Here is an 18,221-nt window from a genome sequence, read left to right as displayed (position 1 = left end):
ATATATATATATATATATATATTTTTTTAGATATAAATATCCTAGATATTTTTTTTCTCTTAATGTATGTAACGAAATCTACCGCGAGGCATTAGCAACTGGACCATTTACGTGATCGACATCACGAAGGACCCGTTCTGTCATCTCCGTTCTGGTCGTTCTTAACACCGGCAGGGAGGGAAGGGCAAGTCGTAGTGTATTCCAGTACACATATACGTGTAGCTAAATGTTCGCGAGAGCGAGTAGCATTGCGACGGCGCATTCGTCAACGATATGACGGCTGATAGAAGTGCGCATGCAGCCACGTGCATACGCGAACACATATGCACGCGTACACATAGAGCCGCTATCACGGTGCGCACCTGTGTGCGTAAATATTTTCACGTGCGATTATTCGCGGCGCGGCCAGCGGTGGACGGATAGGAGGACGTTATTAGACGGGGTAGGATGGACGCTCGCGAACCCGCGACACTTAGTTTACGTCGAGCGTTCCGCGGGAGCGTGTTATCTCCGTTATCGGAGTGCCGGCGACGAGAGCATGACAGACCAACGCGACGCACGTCGCACCCAGTAAGTCATTCGCGTATTTGAATTTGTGGCCAGCACGCGGTGGACCGTTCGCTAACTCGCGAAAACTGCCTGGCAGGAATCACTTTCGGAAGGACAGTCCGAATTTGCCTCTCGGGACGATCGGTCGGGCGGCGCGTTTGTTCATTTTGTGAACGGTTTCGTCAGTGGACATTAGACGACAGGGAAATTGGTGTCCAGCGGAGACGATGCGGGAAAAATATGTTGTATTAACTGAACGCGTTTAATTTTCCTCTGTTGAGAGTTAAAGTACCTTCGTACATTAATTGCCCTGATATTGATCGTGTTTGATTTATTGAGCCGTGTGCGAGCGTGACGCCTCCCAATCAACAGGCATATTCATTAATCTTATCAAACCCGTGCAATTCTCGATATTTAGTGAAACTTGCAAGCGGAATTTGCACGTCGGATGTAGTCTCAATCTGATGTAAAATATCCGGACAGATATCATTACAAAGGGGTGTGGGGGTTCGATGTGTTTTCGAGGGTGAAACTGATCAATTAGCGCTTTCGCCAAATCAGTTAGGGACTTTGCAGAATGAATGAGTCTCTTTCGGTGTCAGATTATTAAGCGTACGCCGGACTCATGGCACGAAGTTTGACGGACGTTTTCACGCCAGTGAAAATCAGTTGTTACAGTCGGAGTCGGTCTGAGTGAAGGAAATCGTCGAGTCCGCGGTTAGTCGTCCTCGCGGGACGGAAAAGTTGGAGAATGAGATTTCGGCTTGATCCGCGAATCGATTCGCAGTTCCCGCGAGCTCGCGCTGCTGCAAAGTGCGACGAGCGCAGTGAGCGCGCTCATTAAGAACGGAAATGTTGCGAGACTTTGATAACATATTTAAGTGTCGATAATGATGAGTAGATAATTCCTAGCGAGTGTTTTCGATACTGCCCTTGTATCTTTTATCTTTCGTTCGTTATTTTCCGTTACTTTTGCATCCTATTCTCGACTATCGATACGTATGCACGCACAAATGGCGCGTACTCGCAAGTGAGACCATACTTTTGTTTGAATTTATAGGTAGTAAAGCTCCGGGAAAAGGCTCCGGCGGAAGGGACGTTCTCTTGGTTCGGCTCTCGTCGTCACTCGTATCAGATTCAATCGGTCCAGTTGATATCTTTTGCTAATGTTGGTCACGGATTCGGAACAGACGCAGGTGTCCGGGAAAATGGATAAAAACTCCGGCGATTACGTAAAGACCATGGAAGCAGGCGTGTCACCGTCACAGGTGTGAATCATTTTATCGCTAATTAAGTCTAATAAAGAAAACTGTATGTGTGGAAAAAAGTGGAAAATTATGGACGAGTGCACGTGAATAATCGTGAGAATCAGTAAAACAGATAATAGTCTTCGCTTCGAATTAAGACGTATTACTTGGCGCGAAGTTGAACTTCCTCTCTCGTTGCAGTGAGATTTGAATATTTTTAGCGCCGTATTCACTTTGATATTGTTGGAAATGTAATCCTAGATTATATTAAATCCGTTTTGAGGTTAAAATCGAAAGTACCAGTGGTACATGCTAATCTTGAACATTCTCATTGTTTTGGTCTTAAAATATAAATATTTAAACTTTTAATATAAAATATATATATAAAAGTTTAAATATTTAAATACTAAAATAATAAGAGTGTCCAGGATTAGATACGTGCCCGGGAATTGATACTTTTATCTCATATCCCGATACACTCGTCAACATGCGTCGAAGCACAGTCTTTTTGTCGTTTGATAGTCGGAACGTATATTTGAGATTTTCTACAGTCATATAAATAATAAAATCATGTTCCAAAACATCACTTGTGCTAATTATCATCAGGGAAATTCTGAGACGCGCTGAGAAAAAGATATTTTAAAAATCTTATCTGTGAGATATGAAACTGACTCACATGACTAAACTTGTGATTTCACCGTTAGAAACAAGTTTTGTTTTACAGAAATAAACTTTGTGTCCTACAAATAATTCTTGAGTATTTTTTTCTCAGTGTGGTACTCTCTAAAATTCTTAGAGTGAAGTTTTATTCTAAACGAGTGAATATTCACTCCAAGTAACAGTGAAAGTACTGTCACTCTGAATGGAGTGACATTTCACTTTTCGTAAGAGTGAATATTTCACTCTAACTAGAGTGAAAATTTCAGTCCAAGTAGAATGAATTTTTATAATTAGGTAAAAAGGAAAACCTTTAGTTCTATCTTGTTTGTAGTTGTTAGGTGACTATTGCAATCTTTTTAATGGTATGCTATTTAATTAATTTTTCCATTAATAATAGCTTGGAAAAATTCGCTGACTGTTAGTGGGACTTGAACTTAAAAGCTTTTAATTCTTGAATCATTTGCTTTACTTACCGAGTCATTGTTATTAACTGATGAATGATTCTTATACGCTGTATCCAATTAGTGAAATTATTCACTCTTTCACGAGTTGAAAGTTCACTCCATACAAGTGAAAAGTCACTCTAACTCGAGTGACGCTCGTCACTCCGAGCGAAAATTCACTCCACGACACAGAGTGAAAATTTTCACTCCACGATATAGAATGAGAAGTCACTCTAATTCGAGTGACTCGGCTATTACTCCGTTTTTCAAATGACATTTTCATTCCAAGAAATTTAGAGAGTACTGAATCTTCCTTTGTTGAACTTAACACACTCCATCTGTTCATGAGCGAATTATCAGACACCTTGTGTAAAAATTTTGCATTTCGCACAAAGTTTTATTCTCGATGTCGCCCTTGAGCGATATAGAATCTGCGTTCAAGCGTAACAATCCGCTGCCGCGTAAAAGCAAATTGTCAATTATTTCATGAAGGTTTCGCGTTTTGCATTTCACAATTACGAGTAACAATTGCATGTAACAATTACGAAGCTCGGCGTTATTTGGCGCGCGCCAATGTTCGTGTCATTGATTGCAGGTGCCGGAGACAAAAATCTATAAGAGACGATGGCTCATCCTCATCATATTCGTACTGTACAGCGCGAGTAACGCGTTACAGTGGATTCAATATAGTATTATAACAAACATCATAACTCGTTATTACAAAGTTACGAGTTTCCTAGTGAACATGACAAGCATGATATATATGATAACGTACATACCACTTATATTCCCCGCTAGTTACCTGCTCGACAAATTTGTAAGTATTCATAAATAGTATTAAGTTAAAAATAAAATACAAAGACGATTGAAATGTAGTGCGCTATTAAAAGGAGTGACGTTTCCTTATACGTAGTCGCAGATCTTGTTCTATTAATTTTTGTTTTTAACACGCATTAATACACCAGCAGTCGATTTCCGTTGATTGTGCAAAAACTTAACTGATGATTGAATTACGAAATATGAAAAATGACAAATAAGTGTAATTCACATATATCTTTTATCTTGCTTCGTTGACTGTATGATCTATTAGTTATATAATCGATTTTTCAAACGCAATTGAGAAAATTATATAAAAAAATACTTTTCTACATATAGAGAGCATAATTCTAAATATTAAGTATATACTCAGATAGAAAAATGTATTTATTCTGAGCTCATATTGTACTCATATATCTTCAGAATATAAGGACAAGAATACACACACCGATGCGGGCTCATATGTGGCTCAGATATAGTTCATGTCATAATATCACAAAAATACCTCATTTAATAATAATAATCAACATCATGTCAAGAACTTGCAACATAATTTGTACATCATTTGTGTGCATCTCGTACTCATGTCATGAAATCACGTAATGATCTTTAAAAAAGTACCAAATTGAAGTCATAGTATGAAGTCACATTGTGATGAAACATGATCATCACGCATTTCTATCTGGGTATGTATGAGAGAAAGACTACTTTTGAAGTATAAATTATTTTTTTCTATAAGCGTGCGTATACGTAACTTAGTGAGACGCGATAATATCATAGCGTCGATCATACTATGTTAATAAAACCTGTAGAAATATATATTGTAGAGATAGTATTTTAGGGATGATATTTTAGGGCCTCAGATACGCCGTGATCTTCGGGGCACTCGGAACGGCCCTAGGTTCCTGGATCAAAGTGTTCAGCGTGGCAACTGATCGCTTCTGGATCACGTTCCTTGGTCAGACTTTAGTGGCGGTCAGCCAAACCTTTATCCTGTCCATTCCAGCCCGTCTGGCGGCAGTGTGGTTCGGACCTGACCAAGTTAGCAGTGCTTGCAGTATTGGTGTTTTCGGCAACCAGGTAAAACGATGCGTTATTAATTCCAAATATGCTATACTCGGAGTGGAATTCGACACGAGACTTGGGCATTTAATCAAGAAAAGTAAAGAAAGAAAAGGCAAATAAGAGCTGCATTCTTATTTACCTTTCCTTTCTTTACTTTCTTCGACTGTATATTTGCATTCTGTTTTATCTCAATTGCGCTTGTGCGCGTATTTGCCTTTTCTTTCCTTACTTTCTTTAATTGTATGTCATAAGAGTCTTTCTCTTTTAATTTCTTAATATCTGGGTATTTAAATCACGGTTTTCAAATCGCTTTTATGATCACGTCCTTGACTTTTGCCCGACCAACATTGGTTAAAGCTTAATTCGAATTTAAATTCTACTCGGACAAAGACTTAAACTTAGATTAAACGACGTTGATAGAAACTGGAATTAGAGGTGTCAATTCTGAGTATACCTGGATATTGGACGGATATTGCCATGGTTAAGTATGAGAGTAAAATCAGTAAAAATAGTAAACACCTCGCAAAATATTAAATTTTTACTTTAGAATATATGTCAAAATAAAATACGAAATATGTGGTTGTGCATTTACTTTTCGTTAGTCTTACCTCAATATTTTTACACGCAGAATGGTGAAGCGAATATATTTAAATAATGTTAAACATGTGATATCGTTAAAAAATTCAACATCACTTTTGAAATTTACTTCGTATGCAAAATCGTTTATAGCATGTCGACTTAAAGAAGTACGAAGAGTTGACTGAGTGTTGGCCCACGCGATAAAATCGCAGTGATTGCGCGAATTAAAACGGATTAGAAGCATGCGATAATTTATCAGTGATGATGTCGAGTAAATTTTCTAATGCACGGCGTATCAAAACATCAATGAAATGTTTCGCGTTTTCGTTTTTTAGTTCGGTAATTTAGGCCGGTTTGAGTGTAAGTTTCATAGGAGACGCTTAATAATTACCCGATTATCCAATCGCTGTCGTTTCTCAGAATCAACGATCACTGCGTTTGTTGCGCAAAAACGCATGAAAAGATTTAATTCTACTTGAATCATCGATCTAAGAGTCGCGACGCCGAGAATGTCGAAGGATCAGAAGAAAAAGAGGCAGGATATACGTGCAAAAAGATTTCGAAACAAGTTTCGAAGAAAAACGCTCGAGTTATCAAATTTTTCCTCATTGTCATTACGCAACGCCTATTATCCTCGTTTGTAGTTAAACGTCACCGCGACACTGCTGCATGTCAACTGCATCGGCGCGGATACCACTCGATGTGTTCTGCTCTTAAAAAACGCGCGACATTGGGAAGGTACTCGATTGTCACTGCGAGATCAACACGTGTCGTCGCAGTGCGAGAGAACGAGAACGGGACGAGCGCGCACGGGATAACGGAAGTGGTAGTCTGGAGTGTGTTCCTCGCCAATCGAGGAAGGGTGCTCGGAGAGATTGAAATTGCGACATGATTAGGTGGGAAACCGAGTCCAAGTGGGCACCCACGATTAATTTTACTACCTACTCGCGGCAGACGATCGTGTCTCTGTTGCGGGGGAGACGGATGGGACAACTGGGGGAGGAGGAGGAGGAGAAAGAGGAGGTAGAAGCGGGGGCCCACTCTATATCGCGAGAATTGATCCAAGGTGCAGACTATCAGCCTGTAGTTCCGTATCAGCCGTCGCGCCCTGGCTTTATCGGCGGATTTATCTGCACCTTGTTGATTTTGCAATCGTTCGGAAGAAAGTTCGATCGATTTTCCCTTTTTTTCTGTCTGCATCTTGATTACAATGTCGATTTTGCAATCGTTCGGAAGAAAGTTCGATCGATTTTCGCTTTTCTCTTGTTCCTCGTGGCGATATAAAACTCATGTCTTACACACTTGAAGAAAATAAGAAGTATTTATTACATGACTACACTAATAACATACTATAATAACATACATACTTATATTAATATAGATATTTTTATAGCGAAGAAAATATTTTTCGAGTAAGAAACGTACATTTTTTTAAAACCCATCTTTTTACGAAATCAATTGTTTGTTCTATTTAAATACGTAAGAATTTAGATTTAATCAAATATGTTATTGATACCCATCGAACTTTTTTTTTATTTTTAGATGTTCTCTCTCTCTCTCTCTCAGTATAATAAATAAAAATAATATTCCTTCGATAAAATAACGAACAAATGTAACGAGGAGTATCTCTTTTAATATAACCCTAGGCAGTGTAAATGTCTAAGAGACGTCTTATAGATATCCAAAAGGTATCTTATTTGTTTTAGTCTCTGAAGACAAATTTCACACATTTGTTTCGTCTGGAAAAGCATAAATTTTTGGGTCGAGATGTCAGACGATCTTTCAAGGCGCACTTCTCTAATTCATGTACGGAAATTGCTTGTTTTATCAATTGGAGAGCTACTTGAATGATATGATTGAATATACAGCGGAAGTGTGAATATATAATACTAATAATTCGACTTGTTTGGCAAACAAAACGACAGACACATTTGAAAATATTGTGTAACGGCACATTACGTTCGCGCCGTTATAGCCCTTACGGAAAAAAATTATAAGGAAAAACTACTGAGAACAACATAGGAAAACTATCGAAGCACTATTGAAAAATATTGAAATACTACTATATACTTATTACAACACTATTGAAAAACTATGGAAAACCTTCGTTAATTTTATAAATAGTTCCTATTTATAAAATTAACGTACCTATTCGTTAATTTTATAAATAGTTTTAATATAAGTTTTCAATAGTTAAAACAGTAATATTTTCGTTAATCGACGAAAATACTACTGTTCTCAGTAGTTTTCTTATAATACTTTTTCGTAAGGGGGCGAAGGTTTTCCTTGCGTTTCTTTTTCTAGATCTCGATTTCTCAGGATATTCGTCTTGTTTTCTGTTGCAGCTGGGCATAGCTATCGGTTTCCTATTTCCGCCGATGTTAGTGCCGAATAGCAGCAACATCTGCGTCATCGAGAAGGGTTTGAGACTTATGTTCTATATAGTCGCGGCTTTCACGACAATTGTGCTGGCTCTCATATTGCTCTGTACGTATATTATCTATTAATCATACAATCTGATAACAAGAGATCTTGGGGAACTAAATTCTGAAAAGTACACATCATTACTCACTCTCATTATTATTCATTAATTATCAATTAACCATTCTCATTTACTCGCAGTAAATGAGAATGATTAATATTTACCTTTGTTTCTTTCGTGATCTTATAAGTTGTCGTATCAATTCTATCGATCGCCGAGCAAAGTGTCTTTTCGTAAAATAAAGGATAAGATAAAAGAAGAAGCTTCAAAAGCACATATAAACGAAAAAAAGAAGAAAGAAGCTGACGTGACGTGAGTCGATCGAATATATACGAGAACTTGTATTTTATTCAATACACCAGTCCCCTCATCATCGATTCGTGTATCCTTCTATCCTTTCGCTTAAAGGAGACTGGTGATTTGTAGTCTTCAAGTCGGAACCACCTTTACCACCCAGCCCTGCGCAGGCTGTGCAGAAGAGAGAGGGCAGAGAGAGCACTGAGAAATTCTCTCACTCCATCAAGAGGCTGCTCACCAATTTCGGCTACCTGTTGCTTCTGCTCAGCTACGGCATCAATGTCGGCATCTTTTACGCCATAAGCACCCTCTTGAATCAAATTGTTCTCCAGTATTTCCCGGTAAATATTTCTTCCAGACAGTCGAGAGGTACTCACTTTCTCGCCAGACTCAACTTGCATCTCCGTGATCCCAGATTTATTTTATCCTTCTTATTTTTGTACAAGAATAGCGTCTATGACATAAGTTCTATGATATAGGATAAGCTCTATAAAAATGTTTTGAAGTCTCTCTCGATTAAGTTGGAAGATTTTCCATTTTCTCTCAAGCTTCTCGATTACATCGTGATCTAACGAGAAGGGATGATGACGTTTTCTTCTCTCCAGGGACATGAACAAGATGCTGGCCGGATCGGCTTGACCATAGTTTGTGCCGGAATGTTAGGCTCCGTTGTGTGCGGAGTTGTGTTGGATAAGACGCACAAATTCAAGTAAGTAGTTGGACGTTACAACTGTTCTACACAATGATGACTTGTACAACTTCTTCTTTAACATTATTTAACATCGATTCAATTTTCTCGAATTAATAAATATGATTTGTCATAGAGTTGCGCGTATATATGCGATCGAATTCACGCATAAAACATGAATTTGCAGGGAGACGACGATAGGAGTGTACGTACTTTCTTTGCTAGGAATGATAATCTTCAGTTTTACACTGGACAGCAGTGGAATATATGTTATCTACATCACAGCTGGCATTTTGGGGTAAATACTTCGGCAATAGCAATTATCTTCCCAGCACCAAACGTGCGACAAGTTTTTCTTTTCATTTACAAATTCAACGACCCCTTGGATCAGTCGTCATCTTTCAGTGTTCTGTGAAAATTCAAACCGCCTCATTTTTTAGTTATAAAAAACGCTCTCAGTCATTTCGGGAACGAGGCTTCAATAGTGAAGTATTAGAGTATAAAAAGTCCCTTATATCAAGAGTCGTATCGAATACACTTCGGATAATATTTAATCATTTCAGGACGGGAGACATCTTTTGATGCTCTACGGCCTTCATGCATGTATTTCAGAAACTATCGATCCGATATTTACAAAAATTGGTATGTAGGGGTTTTTGGGGTCTTTCCAAATTTGAAGTAAGAAATATAAAATTCAAAATGGCGATTTTCAAGATCTTAAATTATGTAAATATGACTCAATTTCCGTGGAACTTTATACTCTCTAAATTTGAATTAGTGAAAATCTTGACTGATTTTCAGTTTTGCTTTTCTTGGAGCTCATCAGTACCACACAGATCTAAACATTTTTTTCCTTAGTCGGTATTTTGAATTTCAAATATTCGATTTCAGTTCTCAAAAAAATATCTTTAGGTTACATTCCAAAACGTTCTTTTTGAGGAAAATTTTACTCAATAGCTATAGTTCACGTTACATATACTATAGAGTATAGAGTAAAATTTCCTCAAAAAGGACGTTTTGGAATACGACCTTAAAAAGTTTCATAGTTCATATTTTACGGAAATTGAGTGATATTTATATTGTTTATCATTTTTTCCGCTATATTGGATCCGCCATCTTGGATCATAGAATTTAAAAAATCTAAGTCGGATTCAACGCCATCTTGGATCATAGAATTTAAAAAATCAGATTCGGATTCAACGATCCCAAAAACCTTTAGAATACGTACTTTCCTATAATTATCTTCCCCAGCAACCTCCGTCCTGAAAAGGTTAAGTGCTCGACCTACGGTGACTATCATGAAATCCATTTGCAGCTTCTTTATGACCGGCTATCTGCCGGTGGGCTTCGAGCTTGCCGCGGAACTCACGTACCCGGAACCGGAAGGTACCGCGGCGGGCCTACTGAACGCGGTGGTGCAGCTCTTCGGTATCACCTTCACGATGCTGTACGGCTACCTGTTCGAAATATGGGGCGACTTTTGGGCGAACATCGCGATGTGTATCACTCTCGCGGTCGGTACACTCCTCACGACCATAATCCCCAACAATCTGCGACGCCAGAACGCGAAGGCTTGACGCTCACCCGATTCGAGTCCGAGTAGCCAACATCGCGGTCCAATCGGAACTTAATTTATTCCTCACGCGTGTGCTAGAAGTAGCGCTGTTCTTCTTGATCACGTCGTAGATGTGTGGCATTTACGGCGAGAGGAGACGAAAACTCGTCGGTAAACTGACTCCTCTCGATCTTGTTGTTATTAGCTGATCTTCTTAATCTCAGGTAAGCGGTAGTAATTAGGCGGCGTTAGGCAGCAACAAGTTAATCCCACGAAAAAAAAAGAAGGGCGCGTAGGGAATAAGCTGGCCCGAAGTAACGGTCGCGGAGAATCGGCAGGAATTCGTGTACCCTAAAGTTACGAGTTCTGAGAACTCTTGATTTTTCGCCGCAATTATTTTATTTGATGTAACGTCAGAAGCGAAGAAACACATGTTCAACATTCTTGGAAAGTATGTGGAAATCAAAAGGTATGCTTATAAAATGACACGGTCGATTTGGAGCAATTGTAAAATTTTAACATGGCACGAGGCCTACTTTTTAACTGCGTTAATTTTAATTATTAACTGCGGTCATTTATTGATTATTGAATTAAGCAAAAGGATAATTTCCGGGATATTTAACAAAATCTGCTCAATTGATGCTCAGCAGTGTCATTCTGCAGGTATATATTCTTGTTCAAACGTATTTTGCAAGAACTTTTAGCTCGTATTTTGCCGCTTCCGACACCATTAATATAGTTCGGTGTGGCGAGAAAGAAAGAGCACGCAACCATTAGTTTCGCCATTTCCTTTCTGTTTTATCATTTTCTTTAATGTATGGTATTCTTCACATGAAGAACAATCTCGAACTAAACACAAAGAGAGAAAGCATAAATTTTTTTAACGAAATATTAAAGTTTAAACTATGTTAATGCGAACTTTCACGTTGTTGCCTATGTGGAAAAATAACAATCGGCCGAAGATAATGATGAGAACAGCAGAACGGTAAACGTAAGAAACATGTGACAAGTATAGTAAGAAATGGCGAGTGTGGCGATAGTGACGGGGTTCGAGTTAATAAATTATTTATTAACGAATGACGATAATAAGTAATTATTACGTTAACGTAATAAGTAAAAACGAGCGTTTATAAGAATAAATACCAGTGTCATCTTTACCGTCTCATTAATTATTAACGATAGGCGATGTCGGCTCTATAACGTTTGAAAATAGCAACCGTGTTACGGCGACGGACACGATTGTCGCGAGTTACGCTTCTATTTTCCTCGTCTGTGTGTGTCGGACTTGACGACGCAGTACGATAGTCTGTGCCTAGTCCGTGTCCTTAACGTCGACCGCCTAATCATTTGCGATCTAATGAAACGACGCAGTTCGATTCAATTGGATATGTGCATTTAATGTAAACGACAGTTGTTGGCAAATGTTTTCCTAGGCCGCTTATGTCGCCAAGAAGTGAACGGTTTGTTAGAGTGTGTAGCTATCTGTGTGAATCTAGAGCTAAATTAATCCAATAGTGCCCAATTACAGATCGTAAAATCACACATTAGTGCAAATATGTTGTCCTGAGTACGAAATTGTTGTACATTGCTCTCCTTATCGCCAGATTTTGGTCTTTTATGTCGCTTACTACTGATTTCTCCTCACTACAAGCGTTTGTTAACGGTCTAACGATTAGCACAGTAGTGCTATACTATATGCTGCTGTGGCTGCGTCCCAAAATTCGCTGTTAGTACTGAAAATCTGTAGTTTGTGTCACGTATACTGTATAAAATTTCAGTATTGGCAATGAATTTCGGAACATAGCTTATGTACATTGTGTATGTACTAGTCTATTGGCAGGAACGAAGTGGAAAGTGAGACATCATCGCATAGGTGATGTAAAATGAATTTTCTCTTTTAGATTTATAAAGCCTTGTGTCCACGATACTAGAAATCAGTCCGAGATCTTGATCCGAGAAACGTATAACCAATAAAACTGTCGCCTTTCCGTAAAAGCTGCAAATGGGTTAGTTGCTTTTTTCTCAGATCTAGATCTCAGGCCGATTTCTAGTATCGTAGATACAAGACTTAAGACCGTTAGCAGAAATGGAGAGGGCAATAGTAAATGATGCAAAGGTCCAAGGTCTCATTATCAGTCAAGAATTCAAAAGGATCCTTATTGTAAGGATTTAATTGTGAACGTAAAAGTCGCACCATCTAGCCATCGTTGTGATTCTCCACTCCGAAACGCAAACAAAGAGATTCACACAATCGTGTTAGATACTTATTCTTGTGCGACGTATGAATAGCGTTCCGTATAAATTGTCATTGATCGTGTTTTACCGTGATATATGCGTGGTTATTATAATTTTATATCGCGCGTGTCAACAACTCCAAGCATCCGCTTCCAAATTAGCGACAAATAAATCGTCTTCCAACGCGACGTCTCGTCATTATATTTTTTAGGCAATTTATCGTTCCCACAAAGATTGTTCTATTTTGTAAATAAAATGTTAAAAGATACTGCAATGTGAGTTTTTTTTCACCCGTCAACTTTAAGGACAGATATTGAGACTAATATTGGAACAGATAAGAGCACATTAAAAATATATATACGTTACAAACATTTTTCAGGTAGGAAGATTAAATAAATTAAACTTGAGAAAATAAATTCACATATAATTAAATATCAATGTAAATTGTGTGTGACATTTGGATGCACGTCTTTTACGTGATAAGATTTTTCGATATATCAATTTCATGTTTAGCGCTGTTTTAATATGAAAGACAAATAAATAAAAAAAATCTGATATTTTTATAATAATTAAATAGAAATAAATATGTGATATTATGATATTTAATAAATCTTTTATTTATGAAATCATTTATCCTATATTCGCTTAAATATTGCGTTGTCGATAACGGAGTGTATGCGACGAAATGATAAGGGACTTTTATTTTACATCGATCCGGACGAGGTAACATGATCTGTAACATTCTTTTTACATATTTGTCTTGTATATTTTCAATGTTGCGGCGGATATAAAAAGTGTTAAACGATTTGAACGCGAAGTTGCGAATAACAAAAACTCCGTCTACTCTATGAGTTTCTTCATCCTGAAGTAACGTCGGAAGTAAAAGAGCTGCCACGTGGACAAGGCAAAGAGGGTGCATATCGAAAATAAGCTGAAGTATAGTACTCGGGTATTTGTCGCCTCTGAAATAGAAGAGTATGCTCGTTAATACTCGTTGCACAGTCGTCAAATGACATCGTGTATTCCAGAACTACAAGAAATTGATTCTCAATTCGCTTATGTAATTTTAAGCTTTGAAACAAATGGCACAGCTGCTTCCTTTGAGGACTTTTCTACTGTTTATCTTTAAGAAAAACAAAGAGACATTAAGAAGATTTTAAGAATAAGAGAATTTCATAATCCCCTATATTATATTCTTGATTGATGTTCTTTTATCTCCCCTCTTGTTCCTTTTTTCTTTCTCGATATACCGTTTGTGTCTCTCATCTCTTCCTCATTCTTGCGCATTCTTGCAAAATCTTGCACTATCGCTTCAGACAGGTCCTCCAGTCGCTTCAACTCCACTTCCACTGGTTTCAGCTTGGCTGCCTCGCCGATCTACGATCGGATAAGACAGATAATGATGATTCTCAAAGCCAGCGAGACGATCAATGAGGTGATCGATAGAAATCAAACAAAATCGAGCACATCTATTGCTGAGCAAAATTAAAGCGTAGTGAATGATCTTACTCTTTGTGTATGTGTGTATATGTGTGATTAACTTTTGAGGGGTCGAAGCGACCAATTGCATAATTACGACATTATTACGGATGATACGTTGTTTTAATTTTGCATTAACGCAACACTCACGATGACGAAAACATGCAATAAATTAACGAAACTGTGCTACGTTCTAGCTCTACGACTGGCTGAGGTGTCGTATGATGCCAGTTTGGTGATAAAACGCATGCCAGTGAGAACACAATATTGAAAACTCTACTTTACCAACTGCGCGCGCGCATCGCGGAAACAAGCCACATATAAAAAGAAAGTATAAAGGAACGTCAGAAAATTTTTCACATGTTTTTCACAACTATACCGGCCAAATATAAGATTCATGAAAAATATGATTATCTATTACGATATATAGTTAGATGAACTTACGCCTTCATAACTCTTAGCTTCGATACCGCGTTTTGTGATTAGCATAACTTCTTGTCTGACACCTCGTTGATCTGAAATCGTATTTAACATTAATCTGGTTGACTGGTGAGATAACTCTCCAAAATTTATATTATATATTTGACAACATTCCTGTACTTTAAGCATTTTTGTACATAAAGTATGTTTATAAACATCTGCATATGTAGCTGTTGTGATTTAACTGAATTATTTCACAATAGGGATAGTTTCATAATAATTAAAAATATTAGTATACTTACGATTTGGAACATGCGAAACAAAACATATTTCAAACGTATCATAAGTTTCAGTAACAAAAGAAAACTTTAATAGTTTTCCATGAGGAATATCCTCTTTCTGGGACAATATATGTCCTTTGGAATCTTGAATCTGGAAATAATGAAAATATTGGTTTCAAATTCATATACATTATAACAATATATTACTTACGACTGATAACCATAATTTATCCTAGAATCTAAACATATGTAGAATCTAAACATAAAGAAAAAGAAATATATATATACACACAGCATACAAAAATCTTATTCTTTTAAACTATATTTTTTATATTTGCACATACCTTTTCTTGTCTTCTTTTATCTAAGAAAGTGTGAATATAGTTTATTTGAAATAAAATATTAATATCATTTTAAATAAAATATAATACAAAAACTAAATAAAATAAAATATAAAAACTAAAATTAATCAAATGAAACCAATAGTCTGTTCTGTAGAAATTTTATTTTTTTTAATTTTTTTCCACTGTTTATATATATATATCTGACTTAAAAAATATGGGAAACTTAACATAAGGTTCATTTTTCTTCCATTTCAGTCATACTTTTCATATTCAATTTCTTTTTCTTATTGTACTTTCAAAGTTTAAATTTCATCTGATACTATAATTTCATCTCAATTTTACCTCAGAATGCAGAAAGAGCGGGGAAAAGAGTCAAAACAAACAAACTTTCGGAATGGAGTCAAAAAGAACAGATTTAAAGGCGCGAGGTTAATCGCTCCTGCTTTGCTCCCAGAATTATTTCAACACGAAATAGACAAAAGATCGCTCTGCGGCAAATTAGATAATAAGATCTACTTACTACGTAGTCTGTCTTCTGACCTAATGCTTCGGATACTTCGTATTCGCCCGTGACAAGTACGTTTGCGTGCACTTCCTCCTTCAGACACTTGTGACTGTTTGCTTCCAGATAAAACATAATGCCGTGTGCCTGAGCGATTAGCAAAACTGCCAGAAAGGTCCTAACACTAGAACGACTCATCCTGACAGTTGTTGATGACGATTCGCTACAATCGTCCTGAAGATAGGAATTTAACGTATCACGCACCTCGTGCAGTTACAGGACATCCGTCACCAACATGCCGCGATGAGGTGGCAGCCATTGGCCATATTGATAATCAGAAGGCGATATATCGATATATCTGCAATCGATATGTTGATGTTCGTTTTTAATCTATCGAGAAATATTCAATTCCAAGCTATCGATTAGAATCGATAGTCACTTTCCAACAAGGAAAGCGGGTTGATATTGGAATTAGAATGGTGTTGGGGGAAAATTATAGGATTACCTGAAGCCCAATTCTCGACAGTGTGCGAATGAGATGTGCATGTGAAAATCTATAGTATATGTAACGTAAACTATTAGCATGTTCGACTGGTTCTGAGTTAACTCATTCTGGGTTATTCAGCCTACGTTTATTGGTCGAACAAGTACTTTATAAGCTTTATGATTGGCTAGTAGAGACTTAGACGTCATTAATCGCTCTCGGAGCGATTAACTCAGGGCCAGTCGAACATGCTATTAATTTCAGATGCTATTATTACAAACAAACTTCCAATAGCTCTCACATTTGCAGTATCCATCTACAACTCATTAATAAATTAATTTTTCCATATTTTTTACTACAATTATCCCAGCAAACACAAAATATAATTGTAACTTATATAACATAGACATAACACGTATTCTTGTTACTTCTATGTGTTTAGCAGTTATGTCTTTCTTTGTTAAGATTGTAATATTTCGACTATATTTAATACACATTTTTGTACATTTATTGAACATATTACATCAATTACTACTATTCTTTATCCTTTTCATCCATTAACCCAGACAGCACAAAATATTTATAAAATATTTACAAAATATTTATAAGATTTATTTGAATATTTTATGAATATTTACCAAAATGTTTCATAAATATATTTACAAATATATTTACAAAATATTTTTGTGACCTTAGATTCAATAGATGAAAAATATTTATATATCTCATAAATATTATAAAAATATTTATTAAAATATATACATTTTTCTCTTTCCTGAATTTTTCTTAAAATTTGCATTTTATTGTTTCACACGCTACTTAATTGAATTTAAATTGTACTTTGAAAATTTGCTTACCATTACTGAGATTCAAATTTATTATTTTTTTATTAATTTAATAATTTTAAATTATTACATTTATTTTTTTCATATATAATATTTGTAAATAGATATATTTACAAAATATTACTACAAATATTTATTTTTCGTTTACTATAAATATTGTATAAAATATTTAATCTGTATTTTAATAATATTTTCAATAAAGATTTTAATACTTTTTCCTTCATGTATATAAAATATTTATATAATATTTTTAAGAAATAATCCAAAATAAATATTTATCATAAATATTGTGTGCTGTCTGAGGAACACACTACTTTCTGCTGCACATCAAAGAATTGTATTCGTACTTAATAGCGTGTTCGACTAGCCTTGGGTTAATCGCTCCGAGAGCGATTAATGACGTCATAAGTATCTACTAGCTAATCATAAAGCTTATAAGTACTTGTTCGACCAATAAACGTAGGCTGAATAACCCAGAGTGGGTTAACCTAGAGCTAGTCGAACATGTTATAAGGTTCCTGCATATTCGGAACTTATCCAGACGGCACAAATGTCCAAAATCGAGTCATAAAAGTCTTTAAGGCAACTTTAAAACATCTTTAAGACAATACTTTATAAACTTGTCTTAAAGACAACTTAAAGACGTCTTAAAGACGTCTTATGTCCCACTGTTATGGCTTTCGCAGACCAGTGCGATGCGCGACGCGACACACGATATGCGACGAGCGATATCCAATGAGCGTATTGGTATTCCTGAAAAGCTGTACGCTCATTGGATATCGCGCATCGCATATCGCGTGTCGCGTCGCAAATCGCGCTGGCTGCGAGAGCCATTAAAGCCATTCTACAATTGTGTAAATGTAGTTGTAAATGATTGTAGATGATTATGACAACCAATCAGAATAAAGCAATCAGTAAATAAAACAATTGGTAAATAATCTAATTGGTTGATTCTTACGTTCATGACCACGCTTACGCAATTGTAGAATGGGCTTTAGACATTGTGTTGTCTGGGCAGGCTATAATTTTTCGGCAACCGCTTGGATTGGGATACTAAAAATTGCAAGCAGTTGCACGATTCTGCTTGCAACTTAAATTAAAGAACGATCAAGATTTACGCAGTCTGCAGCTTGATGTGCGCAATTGGATATACAGAACGATTAAATTATGCATCGGATGCATCGGGTTGTATCTGTTGCGAATAAAAGAACGCACCCCATGTAATTTCACCCTAAGATCTGAAGCCATGG

At 36.7% G+C, this 18,221-nt stretch overlaps 2 protein-coding genes across 9 annotated transcripts in view; one reads left to right on the top strand and one right to left on the bottom strand.

Annotated features, from left to right (window-relative positions):
* Positions 1-12,890, top strand: part of LOC116845392 (uncharacterized MFS-type transporter C09D4.1) — a 52,671-nt gene extending 39,781 nt beyond the window's left edge. For 5 of the 7 annotated variants that reach the window (XM_032818004.1, XM_032818002.1, XM_032817999.1 and 2 more), the window contains exons 2-9: positions 1,610-1,817; positions 3,495-3,716; positions 4,571-4,795; positions 7,705-7,846; positions 8,268-8,479; positions 8,744-8,847; positions 9,014-9,124; positions 10,142-12,890. In XM_032818004.1, coding sequence (XP_032673895.1) covers positions 1,716-1,817; positions 3,495-3,716; positions 4,571-4,795; positions 7,705-7,846; positions 8,268-8,479; positions 8,744-8,847; positions 9,014-9,124; positions 10,142-10,403 — 1,380 coding nt within the window. In that variant the 5' untranslated portion in view covers positions 1,610-1,715 and the 3' untranslated portion in view covers positions 10,404-12,890. Of the gene's footprint in view, positions 1-429; positions 571-1,609; positions 1,818-3,494; positions 3,717-4,570; positions 4,796-7,704; positions 7,847-8,267; positions 8,480-8,743; positions 8,848-9,013; positions 9,125-10,141 lie in introns of those variants that run through there. The other 2 variants (XM_032817998.1, XM_032818005.1) reach the window with 2 other exon arrangements.
* Positions 12,891-13,209: 319 nt separating this feature from the next.
* LOC116845395 (transmembrane emp24 domain-containing protein bai) lies at positions 13,210-15,973 on the bottom strand. 2 transcript variants are annotated; one of them, XM_032818007.1, is made up of 6 exons: positions 15,661-15,973; positions 14,818-14,947; positions 14,540-14,610; positions 14,381-14,383; positions 13,867-13,993; positions 13,210-13,578 (listed from the first exon to the last, which is right to left on the bottom strand). In XM_032818007.1, exons 1-6 carry the CDS (start codon positions 15,838-15,840, stop codon positions 13,457-13,459), a joined length of 633 nt encoding a protein of 210 aa, XP_032673898.1. In that variant the 5' UTR covers positions 15,841-15,973; the 3' UTR covers positions 13,210-13,456. The 2 variants fall into 2 exon arrangements, with proteins under 2 accessions (XP_032673898.1, XP_032673899.1); XM_032818008.1 differs by lacking the exon at positions 14,381-14,383 and having other exon boundaries at positions 15,661-15,972.
* Between the last annotated feature and the right edge of the window lie 2,248 nt (positions 15,974-18,221).

Source organism: Odontomachus brunneus, unplaced genomic scaffold (genome assembly GCF_010583005.1).
Source record: "Odontomachus brunneus isolate Ranch 3 - 2012 unplaced genomic scaffold, Obru_v1 Obru_scaffold_051, whole genome shotgun sequence".
NCBI lineage: Eukaryota > Metazoa > Arthropoda > Insecta > Hymenoptera > Formicidae > Odontomachus > Odontomachus brunneus.
This window is presented reverse-complemented; position numbering and strand designations above follow the sequence as displayed.